Raw genomic sequence first — 26,390 nt, forward strand, 5'->3', positions numbered from 1 at the left:
CTGATTCCAGAGAAAGAAGGGTTGATTTGTTGGTAACCATTCAAAGTTCCAACAGTTGTGAGACAGGTGGATTTGGAAGGCAGATCTGCTCATAGCTTTGCTTTCTTTGTGTTTCCTTGTTCTTTCCCATCTTTATCAATAGAGTCCTTCACACATAGAAAGTGCTGACTAAATATTTGTTAGGTGTAAGTTAAGAGTAATCAAGCAGAGATGCCAGCTGGACATCTTCTATAACAAGGAAGGTGTGCCTAAAACAGTGGAAATGGAAAGAAGGAGCAGGACACTGAAAGATGTTGTGAGATTCTGCAAATAGGCTCATGGGCAAAGTGGAGTGTGCAGGGTTATACATTGCAGGATTATTACTGTAGCAAATATTGAAAACCATTTAATTCAATGGCTTGAGTATATAAAATATGATATAGCTACACAAATAGAATATTATGTAGCCATAAGAAAGAATGCAGGAGGTTTTTGGTAGTGATATTTCCTTAGAAAGACACCAAGACACAAGTACAGTTATTCCCACTGTCATGGGGGATGGGTTCCAGGACCCTTAACCCCTGCAGATATTGAAATCCATGGATTACATAAAACAACATAGTTTGTAAATAGCCTACACATATCTGCCCACATCATCTTATGGTTACTTATACTACCTAATACAACATAAGTGTGCTTCTGGTAGTTATTATACCGTTTAGGGAATACTGGCAAGGAAAAAAGTCTGTATGTGCTCAGCACAGATGCAATTTTTAAATGTATTTTTGCTCCATGGCTGGTTGACTCTGCAGATGTGGAGCCTGTAGATACAGGGGGATAACTGGTGTTTGCATAAGGAAAGGGGGAAGGTGAACACACAGTTCTCCCCGTCTCTAGAGGATACACAGGAAGCAATCCAGGTTTCCCGTGGGGAGAGGAAATGGGGGCTGAGGGCAGGCAGAGGCAGCATTGTTTTGAAACAAGTGAATGTGTCGTCCTTAGAATAGTGAAATGCAGATGCACAGACACAACCTTGCAGCTTCAAATATGATTCTGTGGAGGGAGCCTGGTGGCTGGTTAGCTGTTGACATGAGAGGGCTTAGGAGATGATTGTAACATTGAAAGGCTGGAAAGAGCGGCAGACCTGTTAATAGTCAGGAGTGGGTCTGCTTTGGGACTTACTGTGTTTAGGGAGCTGCTTGAGTGTCCATGTACGTATGTCCACCAGTTGTTGGACTGGGGAGAAAATCGGAGCTAGAAGTTTGATGCAGAGCAGTGAGGGCCTCAGGGAGGGAGGTGACCTGAATTGCAGACAGAGCAAAGGGATCATCATTCTTCAAGGCAATGTGGAATTCAGGGTGATGTGCGGGTGGACTCTGAGGCACATGAAGAAGACTTGCTTGTTGCTCAGTGTGACCTAAAAGCAGGTGGAAGATAGACTTGCTGTCTGCAAGGACATCTTGGCCCCTTTCTGGATGTTCTTGTCTCTGTTGAGGCCTTGCAGGAATAACCTCCAGGTATACTGTTTGCTCTCTCCCGGGCTCTCTCTCTCTCTCTCTCTCTCTCTCTCTCTCTCTCTCTCTCTCTCTCTCTCTCACCATTACTAAGAATGGTAGTCCTTTGACTATTTGAGTCTTCAGTGCTTTCCAATTTTGTATTCCACAAGGACCAGCAACCCACTTGTGTTCTCTCCTCACTCTCTGTACGGCACAGCACTCTGTAAGGGCATGCTATAAATAGTCATCAGAGACTGGTGCTTTGTAATCAGTGCTTTTAACAAGCAGAAGGCCCTGTCCTGCCCTAAATTCACCTGAGTTGACACACATTTCTGTGAACCCTACTTTGGCCTTGGACACAAGCTGATTGTTCTTTCTGTTGGTTAACATGTTCTTAGTTTTAACATCATTGCCTCCTCTATTTCTGTTCCCTCAGTTTATCTATTAGTCCTCTTTCTAAAGAGCCATCTCCTCTCATCACCCCAGAGTACCCTGAGTTTCATGATTTCCCTTGCTTAGGAGACACTTTAATGGGGTTGGAGGCCTGGCTCAGTTAGTAGGCCACTAGCCAATGAGCCATAGCATCAGGTGCTGAGTTTGTGTTTCTGTCTTGGGCCTAAAAAAAGAGACTCTTCCAGAGTCAGAGCTGCTCAGGGAGCAAACATTTTAGGAAATCTTTCAAAAATATAGTTCGACCTTAAAAACACTATGAGCCGGGCACCTGTGGCTCACACCTGTAATCCTAGCTACTCAGGAGGCTGAGGTCTGAGGATCGTGGTTCAAAGCCAGCTGGGGCAGGAAAGTCCAAGAGTCTCTTATCTCCAATAAACCCCAGCAAAAACCAGAAGGGGCGCTGTGGCTCAAGTGGTAGAGTGCTTACCTTGAGCTGAGCTGAGGGACAGTGCCCAGGCCCAGAGTTCAAGCCCCATGACCAACAAAAAAAAAAACCCACCATGAAAAAGTCAGTGTTTTTCTGGTAGCATAGGCACGCCAAGTATGCCTAGAGGAAATTAGTGCCAGGGCCAGTGTGGAGTAGATTCCAACTAGTCCACAGTCTTAGATCTAACAGAGAAATCATCTAAAATGTAGCCCAGGACCTTCTCCCTCTCCTGGGTTATCTCAAGGTGAGATTCCTTCAGTTCCACAGCATTCATTTGTATGTTTAAGACTAAATTTTTCACGTGTCAGTACTAGCTATGAAAGGATCCCAGGACAAAGAAGCAGGGAAACTCAGCCTCTCTCTACCCCCATCCCTGTCTACTGAACGGCATGAGGGACGCTCCTCCCCTCTCCCACACCAAGAGAATGACTGTTTCCACTGAAGACAGAAAAAGCAGCAGGTGACTCTGCCAGACAGACCTTGCAAGCAGCCCTTGTATGCCATTAGTCGCCCCAGATTCACCTTTCCATAATTTGTGCCATGTAAACAGAAGCCCATAATTTATCACCCTTCATGTGAAAGTAGCATATAAACCCCATGTGGATTTCCATTTATCTTCTGAGGATCCTCCAAACATGTAAAGTTAAAAATAGAACCTGGGCACTGGTGGCATATACCTGTAATCTTAGCTACTCAGGAGGCTGAGATCTGAGGATCATGTTTTGAAGCCAGCTCAGGCAGACAAGTCTGTGAGACTATTATCCCCAGATAACCACTAAAAAGCCAGACATAGAGCTGTGGCTCAAGTGGTAGAGTACTAGCATTGAGAGAAAAAATCCTCAGGGACAGTGCCCAGGCTCTGAGTTCAAGCCCCAGGACTGGCGCGCGCGCGCGCACACACACACACACACACACACACACACACACACACACACACAGGATTTGTATTCCTTTAACAGGTTAACATATCTTTTGTCAGTTATATTTGCAGGGCTCAAATGCAGGAATTAAGAGGGTAGAAGAAAAGATTTTCTTCCTTGACAACTATGTACCCAAAGTGAGAAAATTTTAGATTATAGCAAATGCTAGCTTTTTGGTTTTCCAAGGGATTTTTTTCTTCTCTGTGTGGCTGCTCAGGTGTGCAGCATGCTGATGAAGAGTGAAGATGCACAGTGTCCCTCGTTTCAGTATTTATTGTGCTCAGACCAGACACCAGCAAGCGCTTCATGAGCTTCTTCTCATTAGGCCCCACAGGAAGGTGCCATGACTACCAGTATTTGTGGAATTAATTCATCCATCAAGCACTAGTTTACAGTTTTCAGCACTAAGGCTGGTACTTCTTGCCAAAGAGCTAGGAGTAAATTATTGATGGATTTAGATAGAGTTCAATAAATATCAGGCAATCTCTGTGCACATGGAAGTTCTCTGAACATTTTGGTTCCGTTTTATGTTATCTCCATGTGTGGGATGTCTTAAATTTTTCTTGCTGAGCTATACTTTACATAGAATACAATGCAGGGATCTGAAGAGAATGGCTGGATGTGCTTTGACAGCTGCCATCGATCAAGTTCTCATGTCAGGAGACCCTTAAGTGTGTCACCTGTTTATTGAAGGGCACCAGTCTATACACTTACCAAAGGCCAGCTTCACCGGGAACTGTCAGCTAGTGAGCTATGCTGCATGTTCACTGAGATGGCTCCCATAGCATTTTCTCTGTTTGTTCTTGTTCCTGGCATTGAATTGAAATCATCTTCTTGAGATTAACCAGAGATAACACCTGCAGTATTTCTGTCTGACTCAAAAACAAAATTTCATGACTGCTTTACAGTTCCCCTCAGCCGTCAGTGGAATGTGCCCAGGGATTGTCTCTCCAGGCCTGACCTACAGAAAGAGCATTTGGTGGTCTATGTATTGTGTTTGTTCTGTCCCTTCCTGAGGTACATGCTCAGTGCCTCACTCTCCTGTGCCACTTCTGTGAAGAAGACATCTAGGCCAGGTGAGGTGGCTCACACCTGTAATCCCAGATGTGCAGGTTGCCATCAGGTGGAGGATCACTGTCCATGGCAAGCTCTGGGAAAAAGTACAGGATCCTATTTTTTTTTTTTTTTTTGCTTATGTGGTGCTGAGGAATTGAACCCAGGGCCTCAGGCATGCAAGGCAAGCGCTCTACCACTGAGCCACCTTCCCAGCCCCAGGATCCTATTTTTTTAAAAACTCAAAGTGTGGGTATGTATGGGTCAAGTGATAGAGCATCTGCTTAGCAAGCACAGGACCTTGAGTTCAAAACCCAGCAAACCAGGAGCAGTGCTGTGGCCCAAGTGGTAGAGCACTAGCCTTGAGCTGAAGAGCTCTGGGACAACGCCCAGACCCAACGTTCAAGCCCCATGATCGACAAAAAATAAAATAAAAACAAAAACAAAAAAAAATACAGCAAACAAAAGAAGAAACCTAGAGGACATGATGGCCCTGAGGAATTTGAAGGACTTTCCTGTACAGTAAACTTTATTTTCTGTGACTCCAAAGAGTTGGCCATCTTGCTTGCTCGCTCCCTCATTCAACAAAACCCTCCTAAGAGCTACCTGTGTGCAGGCATTAGGTCCGACACTACAGATTCAGCCTTGACTAGAAAGAATGAGACTTCAGTTCTGATGGGAAGCAGTTGTCAGTCAAATCCCTTTTGGATTCCTAGTCTTAGGGAAAGGAAGGAGAACTTTGGAGCGGACATACTTGGGGCCTATGGTAAGATGCACAGCAAGATGAAGAGAGAGACAGGAAGGCAGTGTGGCTGGAGGCCTGGAGGAGGGGGTGTGGAGCCAGACTAGACAGGTGGCCAGGGATGTCTTAGTGATGGTGAGGAAATTAGGGGAAAATGAAAGGGTGTGGCTACAGGACCAGCTGGTGGAAATCAAACTGTGATGGATTTCAACTTGTTATAGTAAAAGAAAAAAAAAAAACTTATTCAACAGGATGACTTGGAGGGCCTTAGGGCATAGGGCGTTTCTTCTTATCACTAGTTGTGGGTGAGAGGCTGGAGAGTGATTTTTCAAGTACCCAATGCAGGATACCCTGGCACAAATAATAGGTTGAATTCTGCCTCGATCTCTAGACCTGGAAGTTCCTAGAAGTCTCTCCCTAGCTTGTGAAGGAGGCAGAGATGGGATGGTTTCCTGGAACTCTGTCGAGGAAATGCCTGTCATTGGCATCAGAGGTGAGAAGGGAGCCAGCCCGCGCCCGCGCTCCGGAGCTGGCTGTGGCAGGAGCTCTGATGGGGGCGGGGGCGGGGGTAGGAAGGATATTTTTGTTGAAATTACAGGTGCACAGATCCTACCCTGAAGATGCAAGCAGAGAGGTCTGCAGTGGGATAAGGCATGTACATAATTGGGTGAAAAAAGTCATAAAGCAAACAGGAAAGCTTTTGCAGGGAACAAGTGAGATTATATTTATGACATGGTGGTAAAGAACTTTGCAAGTCAAAATGAAGTCCTTAATGGAAAAGATTGAAAAGAGGAACATTAGGATTTTCTACCTGCTCAAAGATACCAAGAACTCTGGAAGAAAACTTCTTGGATTAACCAAAAAAAGTGTTGGTATTGAGAATATATAAATCCTACAAATTTATTAGGACAAAAATACAATAAGAAACTAAAAAAGGGGCCTGGGAATGTGGCGTAGTGGTAGAGTGCTTGCCTAGCATGCATGAAGCCCTGGGTTTAATTCCTCAGTACCACACACACAGAAAAAGACAGAAATGGCATTGTAGCTCAAGTGATAAAGCATGAGCCTTGAGCAAAAGAAGCTCAGGGACAGTGCCCAGGCCCTGAGTTCAAGACCCAGGACTGGAAAAAAAAAAAAAAAAACGAAGAAAGAAAGAAAAGGAAACTAAAAAGGGATGGACAAAGGATTTGAAAGAGGCAGGTCATAGAAAAGAAAGACCAAATGGCCGGTAGGCATGAGAGAGGCTGTCCCTTGATCTGTCCGGGGAATATACATTTGAATCATACCTCCAGGAGGCACCCTTCACATTGGCGAACACTAATTTCTGACAGTACCGAGGTCTAGTTAGCTATGGAGCAAACAGAATGCATGAACTGCTTAGAGAAAAGTAAATTGGAACCCAGATTTGTTCTTAGATGGGGAAAGGAGCAATGCACAATAGGCATGAGCCTATTGTTTTACTTCCAGTTCCTTAGGGAAGGCAATTACTCAATGGAACACTTAACAGGGTGTTTATGATATTAAAATTGAGGCCAAGCATGGTAGTTTATGTTTGTAATCCCAGCTACTCTAGAAGCAGAAATCAAGAAGATCATAGTTCAAGGCCGGCCCAAGAAAAAAGTTAAAACCTCAGTTTTCAACCAGTAAGCTGGACATGATGGTGTGTACCTGTAATACCAGCTATGTGGAAGGAAGAGGTAGGAAGTTTGCTGTCTTAAGGCTAGCTCCAAGCAAAAGGGAGAGAACCTATCCAAAAACTAACTAATGCAAAAAGAGCTAGAGGCATGGTTTTAGTAGAGTTCTTGCCTAGCAAGTGCAATACCCTAAGTTCAAACCTCAGTACTGCTAACAGCTAAATAACTATACAAGTTAGAAACCAAAGGAATATCCAAGAACAGAGGAACCATGGGGACACTGTCCATGTGGTAGTGAATGAGGGCTATAGGTGTCACCAGGCACAAACGTCAGAGCATGTTGCTCTACCAAAGAAGCTAGTGACAGGAAGATATGTGTGCTGGGGTTCATCTGTGGGAAACCAAGGCATGCTGAGCAGTGCAGCATAGCATTTCTGAGTGTGTATAGTAGACATATGAGCACATGGTGACTGAAAACGGCAGGGAGAGGTACACAGGCATTTCTACCATCGTGCTGATCATTACTTCATTTGGTATCATTTGTTGTGAAATGCCTCTTTTTTTGTGGATGTACTGTTATTTGAACTCAGGGCCTCATGGTTGCTAAGCAGGTATGCTGCCACTGGAGCTACTCTGCCAGCTCCTGTTCTGCATTGGTTACTTTTGAAATAGTGTCTCCTTTTATACCCAGGCTGACCTAGACTGCGCTTCCCCTACTTGTGCTTCCCTGTGTCACTGGGATGACTGGTGTGGATCACAATAGCCAGTCATTGTGCATCCCCTGTCATTTGGGATGACAGGTGTGCACATTGCACCTAGACATTCCCCAGATTTTTCTTCCCAGGCTATCCTCAAACCATGATCCTCACATTCTTAGCTTCCCAAGTATTGGAGATAATAGACCTGAGCCCCTGTACGCAGCTTTGAAACCTTTCTTAAGCCAAACTAGAAAAGAGACTGAGTGATTCTGATCTGGAGTTGAGTTTGAGAGCTAACGTGTAGAATCAGTGCCTCTCAGATGTCAGTGTTCAGCATGCCTGGTGGGTCTGATTAGGATGCAGGTTCTGTGTCATTAGGTCCCGAGGGATCTTCCAGCCTGTGTATCTAAACCAGCTCAGCTCCAAGTACCTTACACACTTAGGTGCTTCCCCAGCTAATGCGGCTGGGTACAGTTAGGAACCATCTGTGAGAACTTCTAGAACCTGGGGAGACAGGCTTTGGAGGGATCCCAAAAAAAATTGAGCTCAGGTGGTTAAGGGACATGTGTAGCACCAGACAGCACATTTCTATTTAACCCTTTTTGGTCCTGCATTTACAGATCCTGTGGGAGCAGTACTTCCCAAAGCAAATGACACTGGGTTGGAAAGCCTTGCACATCTAACCTAGCAGGAAAGGAGAAGAGTTGGGAAGGAGGGGGGCAGGAGTGAGACTTCCACTTTTCTTTAGGTGATGCCTCCTGGGTGTCCAGATGGTGGGAAAGTATGGACTCAGATTTCGTGGGTATTGGAAATGTTGCTATACAATTGACCAGACTTGCTGTGGACAGGTGTGCTTTCTCTTCTTATTCCTGAGAAGTCCTGCAGACTTTTTCATATTCTCTGTGCTCTCTATGAGGTCAGAAACTGTGTGTCTCAGGTTCAACACCTGGCATACTGCCTGGCTCCTTGTAGATGCTCAGTAACTTCTCATTGAATGACTAAAAGAGTTTTGACTCAGATGTAGACTTTTTCTGGGTGGTACTGGGGACTGAATTCAGGGCCTTGCACTCACTCAGCTTGCTTGCTCAGATGGCACTTCACTACTTGAGCCATTCTTCCAGCTCTGCTCTTTGCGGATTATTATAGGGATTAAACCTCACAGACTTTCTGCCCAAGTTGGCTTCAAACCACAATCCTCCAGATTTCAGCCTACTGAATAGCTAGGATTATAAGTGTGAGCCAAGTAGCACCCAGCAACATAGACTTTTTATTTAAACTTAAGATCATTTTTGAGACAGTCTTATTATGTTACCCAGCCTGGCCTAGAACTCCTGGGCTCAAGTAATCTTCCTGCCTCAATCTCCCAAGTATCTGTGACTATAGGTGTACATTACTGTACCTGGCTTTTAATTAAATTTTCTATTTTGACAGAACCATGGATTCATATGTAGTTATAAGAAATAACACAGAGAAGAGTTTAGGCATAGCTGGAGTGACAGGACACTAGCAAGCCAGTGCCACAAGCAAAAGACAGGTGAGGACTATAGGAAGGAAGAGTCTACCTACCTTTCAGGGGTTCTTTTTTTAACTACAGTGCAGTCTTCCAACCGGGAAATGGACTCTGAAAGGATTCACCAATCTTATTTCAGTTTCCCCAGTTTTCATGCAGTTTGATCTCATCTGTAGATTATGTGTCCACCAGCACAGACAAGCAGCGCACCAGCTCCATCCCCACAGGGCTCTTCCTCTTGCCCCATTATGACCTCCAGAGCCCCTTCCCGCTATCATTTGCCATCTCAAGAGTGTTATGTAAGTGGATACCTATTGGATGTAGCCTTTGCACTTAGTGTTGTTCCCTGGAGATGGTGTCCACATGGCTGTGGACAGCAGTTGTGTGTCCTTTTTGATTGCTGAGTAGCAGTCCATAGTGTGAGTGTTTAATTCTTGGCATTTGATAGAACATCTGGATTGCTTCCAGTTTGGCCTATTATGAATATAAACCTGCTGTGAACATTTTTACACAGGTTTTTTGTGGCATAATGTTTTCATTTCTCTGACCAATTACCACCGTAACTGCATGTTTGGTTTGATAAGCAACTGCCTTTTTCCGTTCCCTTGTGCATTGTAGAAGCAGTCTACTCCACCTCTGCAGTTTGCAATGATCACCACTTCTTATATTAGAGCAGCTATTCCTGGGATCCAGTAGACTCATTAGTGAAGGAAACCTTGCAGCGGACACTGTAGACCACTAACCTATCAAGAGAACCAGCACTTCCTCACAAACCTAGTGGGCACATGATTGCCATGGGAGAAACGTAATGCATAATGTTAGAGAGAAGAGGCCTAAAATGAGAGAGATAACTGACCAATGGCAAAGCTAACATCGAGTGCACCTGCAGGCAGTCAGAATATATAAGGAGAGGGGACGGTGGGGCAGGGATAGGAGAGGGGTGGGCACACCTGGACTGGGAGCAAAGGAGAGCAGAGGTAAGTATTTGTTCCTTATTAATTTATTGGCAGTTATTTATTGAGCAATCTATGATGACAGGCACTCAGATCCATGCATGTTACAGATAAGGAAATGGGTTCCCACTGGGTCACAGAGGCAGTGAGTGGCAAGGCTGAAGCTCCAGTCCAGCACTGTCTGAACACTTTGTGGTTAGTGCATCTTGCTAAGGAAGACTAAGCAAACTGTGTCCCTTGAAACACAGCAGGGAGACAGAGAGCTGTCTGGAGAGTTCTAAGAATTGAAGGGCTCTGGTTTCCTGGATCCTTCATGCTAGAAATCTTCCTGCTTCCTTCCAACTTTCCAGTGTCTTCCATGCCTTCCAAAGAGAACAGAATTCCTCCATGTCATCATTGGAAATTAATGTTGGGTTATATCTCTGTTTTTTGGTGTCACTTGATACCTCCTCAGAAAGCAAGACAACTAGTCTTTAATGTGGCGCTAGCTCTTCTGTGCTTGCTGCTAGCACAGCCTGGACTCCCTCCAATTTGCAACCTGGAGTCAGGCAAATGTGCAGTTACAAAGCTTTCTGGCCTTCCCTGGAGGATCCCTTCCATCTGTCTCCTGCCACCTGCTTGCCGGGCCTGGGGCACTGCTGGGCCCTTAACACTGGGTCCCTGGGATAGGCTTCAGATTCCTGGTGCCTCTCTCAGTTCTCTCTGCTGCTCCTGGAAGAGTCCTCATTGCCACCACTGCCCTTCACCCTTCCACTAGGACAAAGCCATCGAGGCCTTGCTGGTGGGGTCTGGCCAGTTGTGAAGGTCCACCTTGGTCCCAGGTCAGCTGGGGGAAGGCCCAAATCACTGAGTTGGGCTTCCAGGTAGGGACTGCCTGATTCCCTTGTTTTCTGAATTGGGTTCAAGAGCTTTGACTTTTAGAGGGTGTTATCCTGCTTTCCAGGAAGCTGACTTATATCATGGCAATTTGTCCAGCCTCTGCCTAGTGCTGGGACACTTTGTTTCCGTCCTAGGCCATATGTAGAGATTTAACACGGAGGTCTTCCGCTCTGTGCGTGCTTGCAAAGCATGAGCTAACATCCTCACACATTAATTTGCTAAACCAGAAGGTTTCTATTTAGAGCCTGGACCGCATGGCAAGTGGGGAGCTGGAAGCTCCCAGTTCCCGCCGGCACCTGCCTGCTTTGGGCGCTGCAATCTTGCCAGATTTCACTGTCTCTCTTCCTGTCATGGCAACAGTGGGTCCTGAGTGTTTTCTAGGTGAGGTCATCCTGCTAGACCAACACCCGTAGGAGGAGAGGTGACACTGAAGTTTCTGGAAGCTCTGTGCCAGGAAGCCTGCTTCTTGGTCCCTGGTCGTCCTTACTGTTGTAGGAGGGAAAAGGGGCGTTCTAAACCCCAGAAAGTTAGTAGTTATTTATTCTATACTCCCCTCTCCTCCTACCTCTCTCTGAAAAAACATGAGAGGAAATCATATTAATACTAGGAACTGTAATCCAAAGCTAACCCTCAGTCGTTTCCATGTACTAGACATTATGCTTAGGACTTTGCTTCTTTCTAATCAAATGAAGTTGGTGATGTTTTCAGCCATAGCTGGGAGATGCGGCTAAGAACCCGCACTGATGGCTGAAGCCATGGTCTAAAGGAGGACACTGGGCGTCTGCCAGCGACAGCACCCTTGGCTGAGGATTTAAGGCCTCCTTCTTCCTTACACAAGCGCTGCAGGGAGGCTCACGGGTTCCTTGGGGATTCCGGAGCCATCTGGAAGAGCAGTATTTTTCAGAGCATCATCTGCAGGCCACCTGCATCAGAATTCCCTGGCTGCTGGTGGGGACCACAGATGTCCCTTAGAGGGGGCAGTCAGGGAACCCGCATTCTTACAAGGCTCCCTCAGCCAGTGTGATGGAGTCAAAAGTCTGAAAATCACCACTGTGTTATGTGAGTGTATTTTCACCAACAAATCCATTACAAGTAGGCCAGAGACCCACTCTCCACACTGAGAACAATCATTTCTTTTCTACAAAGCCCAAGCATAAGCTGGGAATCTTGGAGCCTGCCTATAACCGCAGCACTGGGGAGGCCAAGCAGGATGCTTGCAGGTTGGAGGCCCAGCCTGAGCTACATAGCAGGACTCTGTCTCAAAAAGAATAACCTCCCTGCCCCCCCCCACACAGCCTGTCAGATCACTTGGGGTTTGTGGGCTGTCAAATGTCTGTAGGCACCCATCAAGTAGAACAGTGAAAGAGCAGCCACAGACATCATAAACAGTGATGTGCTGTTTCACAACAGGCAGAGTGGGCTGGCTTGAGCCTTGGCCTGCCATCTTCTGACACCATTATATCCCTGTGGAGTTACATCCTGCTCCAGGCACCCTGACAGCCTCTCCTGTGGAAGCGGTTCTCACAGTACCTTCTGGTCCCTATGGAGAGCAGATGTAACAGATAAACCTTGAATCTTAGTGACTTCAAACAATGCCAGTTATTTCTCACTCATAGCTCAACCCGTGGAGGGAATTTCTAGTTGGCCATGTGGTCATTTAAGACCAGGGCTTTTTTTCCTGTTATGGTTCCACCCCTCTTGGTACTCCGAATCCCTCTGTTCATCAGTATGAAGAGGGAAGACACCACAAATTAATTATTCCAGGGAATTTTTCCTAGATAGAGAAGAAGTACCAGATCACACTGTCTGCACGTCAACAGTCAGAACACTTTATTCTTGTTTGGGGTTTCTCAATTCCTGGGGGCCCTTGGTCCCTGGAGGCTCTCCATTCTCATCTATCTTTGTTTGAATCCCATTTAGCTTTCACCATAGTTTCTCTCTTCTTTGTAAAAACAACAACACAAAAACCCAAACCTTGGGAAGATTAGCCAATAGGAACTAATACAGGCCTTCACTCTGTTTCTGTCTGGCCCCTTTCCTAAGGACTACAGCCATGGAAGATATCTCAGGTGTGACTTTCATCAACAATTTTACTGCTCTGTAATACAGAGGACCACTTTTCCAGGTTCCTTGACAGCTCCTTCCTGACCACTGACCTTGTGCCAGGTATTTTAGGGAGGTGCTGTAATTGCACCAGACCAGACACCGCCTTTGTTTTGAGTTCAGCTATAAGTAAATTGTCATCTGTGATTCTCTGAAATGGTCTTCCACATGGTCATGCAGAGACCCAGGTTTCTTCCTCCTTGAAGCTGTCTGCCTGGGGGTCTTAAGAGTCTGTCCATCTGGGTGGCCTCCCAGGGGATATTCTGTACATGTTGTCTTAGCTAAGGCTCAGTTAAGTCAGAGGTACCAGCAAAGATAATCCAATAGTGCTAGGATTACTCATAGCCAGGCCTACCTACATGGAACAACTAGAGACCAGTGGCTGGACAGGGAGGACGCTAGCAGGCAGCCTGCCCTGGTTCTTCCAATGGATGCTGTCAGACATGAGCTTAGGGGACCTGGCAGATGGGCACGTGCGTTGAACACAGCATTTGTTATACTTTCCCTCTGTGTCAGGCAGTGGACTAGACATGGACTGGAAGAAGAAGCTCCGTATGGAGCCCCGGACCACCCCACTCCCCACTTGCACTGGATCTCTGGAGGGAGGGCTTTTTGACATAGTTGCTTTGAGAGCCTTCTGCAGCCCAAGAAATGCAATGGTGGGAGCCAGCAGCAAGCTCTCTCTGCACAGTACTGGCTGAAATTAGATCAGAGGGGAGAGGGCAGCAGGCATTCTCATTCTGGGGCCTTTTCAGTTGTTTTCACGGCATACTGTTTTCCCTCTGAGGTGTCTAGGGAGGGGGTTGATCTGCAAATAGAGGGCTGTCGTGTTGGCACTTGCTTCTGACTGGTGGTACCATATTTAGAGTCCTCTCTGAGATGCGGAGAGCAGTTCAGTGAGGGGCCAGAGCCTTCCCTTTCCCTGTCTCCAGCCTTCAGATCTGAACTGCGGCCAGTGTTGATGGCATCAAGAGCCTGGCTGAACCCAGCCATGGGGTAAGGTCTGGGCAGACAGAGCGTCCACTCTGCCCAGCCTCTGTCCAGGCACAGGTACTCCTCTTGTGAGAACCCACCATCTGTTGGTGTCTCGGGCCTCTGTGGAAGGATCTTAGCACTGAAACAAGGGGCAATGGCAGTGCCTCCAGGAGGGTTTCAAATTGAGCAGAGGGGCTGAATTTAAAAGACCAGGCTAGAACATGGAGGGCAGTTTTTAAATTCTGTTTTGGACATTTGATTTGGGAAGAAAATCATTTCACTATGAGAAACAGGGAGGTTACCCAGGTGAGATCCAGGAGCCCCTTCCAAACTGTCTTCGTTGGTTTGCTACATGTTTTCAGCCAAGGGAATGAGGAGGACAAAAGGTTAAATCTCTCCTATAAGATTAATTCAGCCATCTCTCTGAAATGGTGGAGGCAGAATACCATTAGACTCTCTAATCACATTTCTCCCATGCTGTCTTTCTTGGAGCCTATCAAACAGCGTCCTGGGAGAGAGTCAGTTCTGTGGATGCTAAACATCACAGTCAGTCTCTTTCTGAATGTGCAGAGGGCCGTAATGTAGAAAATGTAGCTACTTTGTAAGGAAGGATGAAAAGGTACTGAGTGCACCTGTCTCTGCATGTTCTATTTCAAATATTTTTAATATATGACACATGTAATTCCTGTGCAGTTTTCTTTGCTGTTTTATTAGAGTTGTTTGCATGGCATATTAGAACCAAACTTATCTAAATGTGTTTTGTGGATCTCTGTTGGCTTCATGAGTATTGCTTGGGGTCTTAAATATACAAACTAGCCAATAAGAAATGTGCCTTTTGAGGATGTAGCTGTGCATTCCAGATGCAAACGCAGTAACAATTTTGCCTGTTCTAATTGCTCTTTAACAACGCATGTGAGTTTTCTTATCTGAATTAAGCCTGTTTAGGTGGGGAGGGAGCAGACGGTGGAAAGTATTAGCTGCTGCTATATTAAAAAAATATGCTCGGATGATAGATTTTTTTTTTAGCTAGTCTGTTAGTCCTGGTCTTTTAAAATATTGGCACACAAGAAAATGTTAAGATGGGGGCAGGAAGCAGGGCCTATGGGGATTTGGGAGTTCTGTCTTCTCCTTAAAATATATCATTAAATGACGCTGGATATTTTTATGTCACATATTTGGAACAAAGAAACTCTCTTAAGCAAAAGATAATTACAAGATCTGGTTCAGCAGCTTTGTGCCTTGCCTCAAGTTACTGCAGGCTTCCATTCCCTTTGGTATTATAGAAATGAAATTATAAACCACCAGTAGCCTTGGAAATTTCAATTGATTGCAAATGACTAAATATTTAATTCAATCATTGCATATACTTCCAGGGATGACTCTGGCATTTTTCTTTTGACTGAGGGCTCCATGAAAGCCAGGCTCTGCAATGGCTGCTGGGGACTGTGTCTGTTGCAAGGAGGCTCCCCTGCAGTGAGCAGCCGGGCACTGTAAGCCTGGTCCACAGCAGCCCTGTATGCAAATGGTAGTCGGTTTTTGCAGAAGGTTTGTGGCCAGATCGCTATGTATCATACTGATGAAGCATTTTTGTTCCAGCTCTGTCTCGGAAGACCTAGGCTGTAGACGTGGGGATTTCAGTAGGAAACATTATGGATCTGTGGAGCTGGTAAGTTTCTGCTGTCTGTTCAGTGGTGGTACATTGATTTAGCTTTAGAGACGATTGCCAAAGCTCATCAGATCTTTTGTTATGTGTACTGTTAGAGCATGTGAGTACAGTGTGAGGATTCAATTGGAATAAATATCTGTTGAAAGGCTATGATAATTTGATCATCTTTATTTGTTTCTATTGTTATATAGTTTAATCTCGTATCTTCCAGCTTATTAAAAAATATGTTTTGGCTTGGTAATTTTTTTCTCTATTCACAGTAGATAGAATTAAATAAGTTAATTTAGAAATTAAGAAAGGTAGTATTTCATTTTTATATTCTCTTTTGCCTCAAAGTTTATAGATCTAATTTTCAAGATTTAAATATTGAAATACTTATTCTGATCATCTATACCTTTGCTTTCTGGATATGTGACAAGGAGTTAGAATATTTTTGAGATCTTTTTCTGTTAAAATCATAGTGGTTGGACTAAATAAACAACTGTAATAGATAAAGATATTTGGAATGAAAATAATCTATATTTTCCTAAGAAGTGAGATTGGAATTTGTGGTTTGATTTTTACGTGTGTTTTCATTAACAAAGGTACAATTAATTTTTAAGAGACAGAACTGTGACTGTTCTTTTTACTTGCATGGAAATTTGAACAAATTTCAGGAAAATGACTCATAAAGTCTATTTATTATTATATACCACTTAAGGGCATTAATATTTCTATTTTTTAATGAGTTGCTTGTATCCATTAGTATGGGGCCCAATTTTCCCCCATTAATAAAAGCTACATTATTACAAGGTTTCGATAGTAAAAAAATTTATACCAGAGTTGTGTACCAATAGCATTCAACTTTAATTCAAATGAATATTATGGACTTGATTGGGAACCCAGCCCAGGTCTGAGTTTCCATTTTTTTATTTTAGTTTTCTTGAAAATATAAAATAGGTTAAGAGTTCATTCTTGTTCCTAAGGAGCAATCGGGTAGATAAGATACAATATCTAAAGAATGAGTTTAAGCCACATAAAAGACACATTGATTGACTGAGTCAGTGCCTCTTCTGTGTTGGTCCCTGGTGACACTGCCTCTCCTCAAGGAGCATGTGCATGACTAACTCTGAGGGGGATCTGGAGAACAGAGGGGGACACACACATAGAGCATGAAGAGAGGGAGCGACCTGTTCTAGCCAGTGATCTCAGGAAGTAGCTTGGAAGGCCTCGTGGAACGCTGTAGGTTGTGGGTGGGTGGCAGAGAATAGACAGTAGATATGGGCAAACAGCATGATTCTTGGCAATGATGTGTTCCAACAGCAGTGAGCAAATGGTCCTGCCTCACAGAGACTGAGACAGCAGAGCTTACTAGTTACAGAGCAAATAGGCTTTGAAATCAGACAGACCAGGGTTCACATCTCAGCTCCACGACTTGCTTCCATGCCACATAAGTTGCTTCACTTCTCGGCACCCTGGTGATACTTAAGAGCTTGTGCTCTGACATCATCCTTGTCTCATCATTCACTAGTGTGATGATCTTAAACTTCTTTCAGTCTTAATTTTCTCACCCATAAGCCAAGACATTAATATTATCTTCCCTGAAGGGTTGTTGTAAGGACTGAGACAATGGACTTAAAAGTACCTCACACATACACATCCGTGTTCACGAGCTGTAATAGTGAGATGAAAATCAGTAGCAAAAGGAGAACTTCCACTGTCATGTGAAGACTTTGAACTTGGCCCAAAGTAATATGGAGCTCTTGTAATCAGCAGTTGTAGTATTTAGGCATATAACATGAGTATAAAAGTGAACTCTGGAGACATGGGCTCACAGAATATCAGAATGAGTTTTCACCAAGTTAGAGAGCAGTGGATCATAAACTCACGGAGCCATCACAGTTAACTGGAGGGCTTCTCACAGCACAGATTGCTGCTGGGCACAAGTGTCTCAGGCCTGTAATCCTAGCTACTCAGAAAGCTGAGATCTGAGGATTGAAGTTCAAAGCCAGCGCAGGCAAGAATGTCCATGAGACCCTTATCTTCAATTAAGCATCCAAATCTGGAAGTGGAACTGTGGCTTAAGTGGTAGAGTACGTCTTGAGTAACCAACACACACACACACACACACACACACACACACACACACACACACACACACACACACACACACACACACACACACACACACACACACACACACACACACACACACACACACACACACACACACACACACACACACACACACACACACACACACACACACACACACACACACACGAAAGGTTACTGTGCCCACCTACTCCCCCAGATCCAGAATTTCAAAGTCAATAATTAGCCCACAATATGGATTTCTAACAAGTTTCTAGACTGCTGCTGCTTCTGTTCCAAAAACTACTCTTGAAGGCCTTCTGCCTTGAAGAGTTGGACCCACCATCAGTTCCCTCTGATCTAATCAGGCAGCTTACTACCACAAATTTCTCACTTCACTGCCCCTTCCATCTTCAAGATTTTCCTCTGGAGGGGTGTGTGTGTGTGTGTGTGTGTGTGTGTGTGTGTGTGTGTGTGTGTGTGTGTGTGTGTGTGTGTGTGTGTGTGTGTGTGTGTGTGTGTGTGTGTGTGTGTGTGTGTGTGTGTGTGTGTGTGTGTGTGTGTGTGTGTGTGTGTGTGTTGAGAGTTTATAGTTTATAAAGTAAAATTTAAATATATTAAAATGTTTGACAAGTGCCAGTGACTTATTCCTATAACCCCAGCTATTCAGGAAACAGATCTGGAGGATTGTGGTTCAAAGCCAGCCTAGGCAGAAAAGACTCCAGATCCAATATAACCACCAAAAAGCAAGGCTGGAGATTTGGCTCAAGTGGTACAGCTGAGCAAGTAAGCTAAGCAAACATGAGGCCCCAAGTCCAAACCTAGCACTGACTTCCTATGAACAGCCTCACCAATTTGCATCAAGTATTTTTATCTCCTTTTGGCATCTTCACATCTTTATAGCTGCTAAAAACCTCTTTTTCACATGGTCATAATGAAATTATACATTTAATTTTGCATTCTTCTTTATTCACTTAACTATGTTTTTGGTTTTGGTTTTGTTTGTTGTGGGGCTTGAATTATGGGCCTGGGTGCTGTCTCTGAGCTCTTCAGCTCAAGGCTAGTGCTCTACCACTTTGAACAACAGCACCACTTCCGGTTTCTGGTGGTTATTAGGAGATAAGAGTTTCACAGATTTTCCTGCCCAGGCTGGCGTTGAACTGCAATCCTAAAATCTCAGTCTCCTGAGTAGCTAAGATTACAGGCATGAGCCACCAGTGCCTGGCTTAACTATGTTTTATAAACCCTAAACTATGTAGTCTTGGATTTACCATTTTAATCTGTGCATTTACCACCAACTTGATGATAAATGTTTATCTTTGTAACCATTTCCCTCATTTTGTAAAATGAGGTGGTTTCTAGTTTTACCATGTTAAAAATGACACATGCACTGTTGGTTGGAATGACTGGAAAAATGAAATGAGCAGAGCTCTGGTTTTGCTAAGAATCTCTTGAAATCATGACTCTGTTTTAAAAGGGAAGTGATATTTTCTCTCACCTCTGAAATATACAGAATAGACAATCTTGGTATTCGTGGGGGTTTGTTCAGGACCCTCCTTGAGTGGTGACATCTGAGGATGACATATTTGCATATAGCCTATACATCCTCTGAATACAGTAAAGCACCTCAATTATTTATGATACCTAAGTCAATGTAAATGAGATGGAACTGTGGTGACACTGTATGTTAGGAAATAATGACAAAAAACAACAGTCTGCACATGTTCAGTATAGACATACTTTTCCAAATATTTTCAGTACACAGTTGGCTGAGTCAGCTGACATGGAGCCCATGCCATAGAGAGCCAACTGTACTAGTAAATTAAAAATCAATTTGTGGGTCCTGCGCATTGACAAAGTAACCTCTCTTTTACCTGATGTGTTGAAAATTGCTGGGATCCCAGAACTCAAACTTCACAGAATACCCAAGATTCTAGAAGATTTTAAATTTAACATAAATGTTGGCTTTAGACCCATTAGCCATAAGTCCTTGTGCAGAACTAAGCTTGGCCATTCACAATAGTAGCAAAGGCAGAAAAATGAAATTCCCTAAGTACCTAAGAACTGAGAACCCCAGATCTCTGTAGCTTAATGGCAGAACTCCTTAGCCCCCTTTCAACAAGTATTTTCTGAAGGCAGTGTGGCAGGCAGCATGCTAGGCACAGAGAGAGAGACAGAGGAAAAACCAGCCAGCTTATCTGTTTCCATGGAGCTGACTTCAGAAAACAACTGCCTCCATTTTTGTGTCCCCAGGCTGTGACCCTCCCCCGACCTCAGCTGGGCTCCCTGCCTTTGAACCAGAGCTTGCTTCATTTTGAGGAAGAGAGATGCAGTCAGTCTAGCTCTAAAGTCCTTTTCTAGAAGGATCTGGTGAGTCTTGCAGGGAGGAATGAGGCGCACGATGTCCCGCTGGGCCTCCTGTGGCAGGAAAGGCATCCAGCTCTATTCTGTTTCTCTCTGGCCCATCTGATTTCCCCTGCCTGGCTGCTCTGTTCTCCTCCCTACAGAGCAGCCCCCCGATTGCACATCGCTTCTCTCTCCAGTCCCCTTCTCTTGTAGGAGTTATCGTTTTAGCCTTCATGCCTATGTCTCTGATTCATATTTACATTTTTGAGTTAACTCCTTGCTGTCCATGTGTAAGTTACCTTCCACCTTAATTCTCTTGCATCACACATCCCACTTTCCCAGCACTATTTGTTAAAAAAAAAAACTATTCCTTCCCCATTGAATGATCACATCACCTTCCTTGAAAACAATTGGCCATACACACAAGGATTAATTTTGGGCTTTCTCTTCCATCTCAGAGGTCTGTATGTCTCTATTGTGGTAGATGGATAGTCTAAAATGTTGGCAACACAACCAACCTGCCTCCCTCTCTCTCTTTCTATCTTTTCTTCCTTCCTTTCTTGGCAGTATGTGGGTTTGAATTCAAGACCTTATGCTTGCCAAGCAGGTGCTCTACCACTTGAGCCACATCCCTAGCCTCAATGTATTTGTTCACATGAGATCTTACTAACTTTTTGCCTGGACCAGCCTGGAACTATCATCCTTCTAATCTCTGCCTCCTAAGTAGCTACAATATGATTTGTTTTCTTGAAATCCTCCCTTGATTGCCCCTTGTACTTCAAGCCAAACTATACACCAAGGATCTGTGTGATTATATGCTCCACCTTGCTCTTCTTCTTCTCCCTCCACTCAGTCACCAGGCTTCAACTTCTGGCATATTGGTCTCTAGACATGCTGAGCTCTTTGCTATACAACTTTTATTCTTTCCAGAGCTGCTCCTAGGAGTTAGCTTCCCCAGTGAATGGCTGTTTTCAGCTTAAATGTCACCTGGTCCAGGAGGCCTTCCCCGACCACCCGATCCACAGTGGTTCATTCCGGAGGCTCTCTGACTCATGGTCCTGCTTACCTCCTCAGCACTGCTCATCAGGCTGTGTACACTTTCATTTATTTATTTACTTACTGCTTGTCCTTTAGAGATGAGGGCAGGATTCACATCTGCCTTGTTCATTGTTGTGTTTCTAGGTCTGGTACAGAGCCTGTTCTATACTAAGTTCTCAGAATCTTTTTCATTACTCAGCTGCTTTCCAGCTCTCTCTCCCTGCAGTCTTCAGCTCTGCTTCCTATCACCAGCTCTTTATCTTTAACCCCCGTTTCCGATTCCAAATGGAATAGTGCAGATTGGTTCCTGTTAGTACAGGTAAGAATCCCTCATTCAGACAGTGGTACTCAAGATAGTGGAGCCATGTGGTATAAACCTGGCTTTTTAGAAGCATCCCTTCAACAGAGTTTTTAGGGGAGGCAGATTTTCTCTGAAGAGGATGTAGAGAAAAGTTTAATGAGGGCAGAAACTGGTATGAACTCCCCAATAGGTCTGTCACGTTCCTTCATATAGCAGACTGTTTGAAAGCACTTCATGAAAATTTCTTTCTGTACCAGTAGACTCTAACCCCTGGTACTTTTATTAATCCCTTAAGTGCAGATACAGATAATAAGCTCCCTAAAATAGGAATCATGGCTCTTTGTAGGCATTGAGTTCCTGGTACCAAGCACAATGCTTAGCTTTAGTTACTTAGCAAATATTGATTGAATGAATGTGTGGTCCGGTTTGATTGAAATTAGAGAGCAGTCTACCCCATGAAAAATAAATAAAGGAAGGGAAAACAAGCCTCTGTGAATCCCCACCCCCAGCACAGTTAGACTCATTAGCTTGCGGTATGTTCCACCTAAAACATATGCCATTTTTCTTCCTGATAAATTGTAAGTCCAGTCTCTGATGGCAGCTTTCCAAGCAAGGCACAGCTATCACACTATCAGCCGTTCTTCATTGCTTCATATCGAAATCTGTCAGGAAAAGCATGAGATTGTTTGTAGCTTTTATTGATCCTTTCTTGGCCTTTGACTCGGCTGATAGGAAAGTGATGTGGCATACATGATAAACAGGATGGGCACAGTATAGACCTCTTCCCGTCCCCCTGCCCAACCAGGCCGCCAAGTCTCATGCAACACCTTCCCGTGCCCCCCCCCCCCGACTTCCGTGCTTCTGGGAAATGATTTCAGATCAGGATAAAACAGGATAAAATGTTGTCTGTTCCTTTGTACACTTGTGTCTTAACCAAACAGACTCGCCTTGGGTGAGCTGCATGCATCCCTCCAGGCTGTATAGCAAAGAAGTAGCTAAAGGAAGATGGGGGTGGAGGGGTGTCAGAAACTCAGAGCTGCTTCAAAAGGCGTCTGGCTTTGTGCTATCGAATGACCATCCGAGCAGTTAGCTGTGAACTGGCCTGGCATCCACAGATTCTAACATCTGAGGTTTTGACTGAGGACCCTCAAGGTTTTCTATGTAGTAATTTGTATTTTTGTGGGGGCTCAAATGTGAATTATACCCAGGGGACTGGTATGCAGAAAGACAATCAGTTGCTAATGAGTATCTTAGCTGCTGGACCAGCATCCCTGCTAGTCCAGGGCAGTTTTTTTCTTTTCTGTTTGTTGAGGAGACTTTTTGTTTTCATGGGCATTTTATGGGTGAAATCATATTCTGTATGGCATTCCCAAATTGAAAGATTAGAAAAGGCACCAGTCTGTTTCCCTCAGGAACATCAAAACATCAATAATTCAACACTCTACAAATAAACTTCTGCTTTGGGCATATACTCTCCAGTATAGCTGGCTGTGTCTTACAGAGCAGGTCACTGCACTTGGAGCCTCTAAACAGGGTTTGTCCAGGTGTTTTCAGACACAGCTTAACACAATGGGACCCACACTGGGACTTCTTTGATTTTTTTTTCCCTGCCTTTGTGGGTGATGGCCTTACTCACTTTGAAATTTTCTCAGGCTAAAGATTATTATTGTGATGATTGCAACCATTTTCTGTGAGTAGGAAGGGGAGACTAGTCATAAAATGACTTATGCATTAGAATAGAACTCGAAGTCTTTTGTTACAGTTATTGTTTTGTTATTATTATGATGGGTTTTTAACATTTATTGAATGCCAGCCACGCACCACAGGGCCTACCACAGTGCTGAATATGTAAGGTGCGGTACTTCTTTAATCCTCACAAGCATCCAGGTAAGGTAGGTATTACCTGGCTATGTATCACCTTGTGGGTACTCAGAAGACATTTGTGGATAGCGTGTGGATTTCCCTTTACCCATGATCTCCAGAGGTCTCACAGCTAGCAAGTTGCAGAGGTGACATACAAGCCCAGGCCTGTCTGCTTCCATGAGCCCTGCACCCATGTTCTCAGCCTGCGAGCCCTTCTTGCTGTTTGCAGGGGTCTCTCAGAAAAGTAGGTTGGTCAAGAATAAACACTGCTGCCCTATTCAACACCATGAAGTAACTCTGCTTTTCATTTTTACTCAAATGTATCATTTCAAACTGTTTTTTTGGCCAAGACTCAAAGGTTTTAAGAAGCATGTGCATAATAAATAATTATCCAGAGAGATATTCATGCCTTAAATAGTCTAAATTCAGCTCCCACATCAAGCCAGAGTATATGGCACCTACAAATACACTTGGCCCTTTACCTTTCCTGGCCTCTCTCAGATTTGCATTTCTTGATTTGGGGCTTGGCCTTGTGCCTGTAAGTTGTTTGATGGACAGTGTGGAAAACAGCCAGATGGACCGCATCCATATGCGGGTCTGTTCAGAACGCTGCTGGGCACTTTCCTCACTCTGCCTGCCACACAGTGTCTCCGTTCAGGAGCCTAGGCGAAACACTTCCCAGGACCAAAAAATGTCACTCATCTCCCGAGAAGCTGGTTTGTTGTTAGCCTGCTAAGCAGGAGGGGAACCTGAAAATGAAAGGGTATTTTCCTCTTTGCAGTGTCTTCTAGGAAGCTCTGAAGTCTTATTTATGGCTTGTCTCTAACAGCCTTCATAGAATGAGTCCTCATCTGATTCTTATTTATAGTTTATTTACCCACACCTGGTCTTCCCTTGTTCTGAATGTGCTCTGAATCTTATGTTATCCTTTGAGTAAGATGTATTCAGTAATCTGACTTAAAGCCTTTTAAAGATATAAGGCAGAGCATTTAAAAAATACTTCTGCAATCAGTCCTTCTGTTCCCCATTGACAATTATCTGGTTTATAGAATAGTTTTTACTTTTCCTCCCCCCCGCCCAACACACTCTAGTTTTCCTTACAGTGTGACTTTACAACCCATTTTCCTAGGAACATAAAAAAAAAATTTCTACCACTTGACCAGCCATTTGGTAATCAGCTAGAACACTGAACTCTGTCTTAATGACACAGGTAGCTGGAATACAAAACTATACCAAAATGCACCAGCTAAGCGCAGACAGCATGAGAAGGCCACACACATCCAGTTCTTCTCCAGTTCATCCTCAGGAGGAGCCACCTCTGTGCTCTCTGGTCTTGAAGCTAGAGACACTAATGTCCATTTCCTGCCTCCCGTGGGTCAGGCCTGCTCCTGCTCGTCTCTGAGGTCACGTAGGTCCTTCCTGCCTAGGCCCACGTTGTCCGTACCTCTGGGCCACTCCATGCTTCTGCAGCTGCCTCAGCCCAGCCCATGGTCTCTGGCTTTCACACTTGTGCTGGCAGCCTGAGGTATCCTGGGATCTTTGTCCTTTGACTCTAGTGGTCTTTCTTTACCTGATGGAATATGGTGTCCCACTCTACTATAAAACCATGCTGAAATTGTGACAGTGCCAAACATTTATTTCTCATCACTAGATATACAAACTATAAACACATTGTTTGTTCCTAATTCTTCTGCACAGGAAATGGAGTAGAATGGTTTCCTCCCTGAATTGTGTTCTCTTGTATCCTCAGGAGGCAAAATTCTCACAGGTCTCTAAACATAGGTTCTTCCTTGGTTCCTGTTTGATTAAAGCCTGGGCCTGGTGCATTTTAGTGCCCCGGGCCACATCCACCAAGCAGCTGCCTTGACTCTGACATTATATACACGTATGGAAAGATCATGATGAAATTCCTTGCCATGGAATAAATAAAAAAATAAATATACAAATAATAAAATAAACAAAAAATAAAGGAGAAAATTAAGCACTACTGGCTCATGTCTGCAGACCTGGCTACTCAGGACTCAGGGATTTGAGGATCACAGTTTGAAGCCAGCTTAAGCAACAAAGTCCAAGAGAGTCCATCTGCAATTGACCAGCAAAATGCCTGACTGGAGGCATGGCCCAAGTGGTAGAGCGTCAGCTGTGAGCAAGGAAGCAAGGGAGAGTGGGAGGTCCTGAGTTCAAGCCTTGCTACTGGCACAGAAAAATTAAGGCTGGGAAAAGTAAAATATATATATCGTTGTACTAAGTAATCAGTAATGTAAGTAGAAGCATTTTCCAAAGGGAGGCATGGCTCAGTGGTACTGCGCTTGCCGGGCAGACAAAAGGCCCTGAGTTCAACCCAGTTCTACCACAAAACCAATAAAATGTTTTCAGTTTTCTGAAAGTTACTTTTAGAAAAGCCCTGTGTTATCTTCTGGGTTTAGAGAATTTGACTGTGTGCCACGAGCATGCAGTGTGAAACCCACTCTTCTACTTCTGGCGCTGTTGAAGATGAAAAGGAACTTATCTTGCTGCCAGCCTCTCACCAGATAGGCTCTGAACATTAAGCACTCTTTTTATAGGCCCTCAGAAGCATAGCCCTTTGAACTTATTAACTGGCGAACAGCAGGCAACTTGGGACAGTGTTGCCCGGGGGCTGTGGGTCCAGGAGTATCTGGGAGTCTCCCTGAGACCCCTTAAGCTGAGACCTCTCTTTCCTGCTTCCTTCCATCTCAGGACACACGTCCTCTCCACAGTTGGACTAGCTTTTTACCTTCTTCATTAGAGAAGGAAGCATCTGCCCAGTGTAGCAGCTCATGCCTGTAATCCAGTCACTAGTCAGGAGGCAGAGTTTAGGGGTGCTGTATTTTTTTAGGTCAGTCTAGGACAAAAGTGTGCAAAGCCTCCAACTCTATTGGGAAGTGTAAATAGGAGGATCCAGGTCCAAGCCAACCCTGGCAAAAAAAATTGAGGCCCTATCTCAAAAATAACCAAACCAAAAAGGGCTAGAGACATAACTCACACAGTAGAGTACCTGCCTAGGGAGTGCAAAGCCCCAAGTTCAAACCCTGGACTACAGATAAAAGAAGGGAGGGGTGGATGGCTGACATTGGAACACTTTTTAACCACTGAGCAAATTTAGTGAAAAATACGAAAAAGAAAAAAAATTCCAGTGTCACCTAGCATGAGTGACATCCCAGAGGAGCCCACAGGCCCACCCCCCTGCTACTGCTGAGCCATGAGTAATATTTTATATTGAATTATTTTACCCATTTAATTAAAGCGGTTATTTTGAGTTC

The 26,390-nt window shown here is 44.4% G+C and overlaps 1 protein-coding gene across 5 annotated transcripts in view; it reads left to right on the forward strand.

Moving 5' to 3' along the window:
- Window positions 1-26,390, forward strand: part of Garnl3 (GTPase activating Rap/RanGAP domain like 3) — a 131,139-nt gene that overhangs the window by 17,728 nt on the left and 87,021 nt on the right. For 3 of the 5 annotated variants that reach the window (XM_070013977.1, XM_070013970.1, XM_070014007.1), the window contains one exon: window positions 15,419-15,488. In XM_070013977.1, the coding sequence (XP_069870078.1) occupies window positions 15,419-15,488 (70 nt within the window). Of the gene's footprint in view, window positions 1-14,269; window positions 14,442-14,677; window positions 14,735-15,418; window positions 15,489-26,390 lie in introns of those variants that run through there. The other 2 variants (XM_070013986.1, XM_070013996.1) reach the window with 2 other exon arrangements.

Source organism: Dipodomys merriami, unplaced genomic scaffold, assembly GCF_024711535.1.
Source record: "Dipodomys merriami isolate MVZ:Mamm:240054 unplaced genomic scaffold, mDipMer1.0.p SCAF_11, whole genome shotgun sequence".
In the NCBI taxonomy this organism is placed as follows: Eukaryota; Metazoa; Chordata; class Mammalia; order Rodentia; family Heteromyidae; genus Dipodomys; species Dipodomys merriami.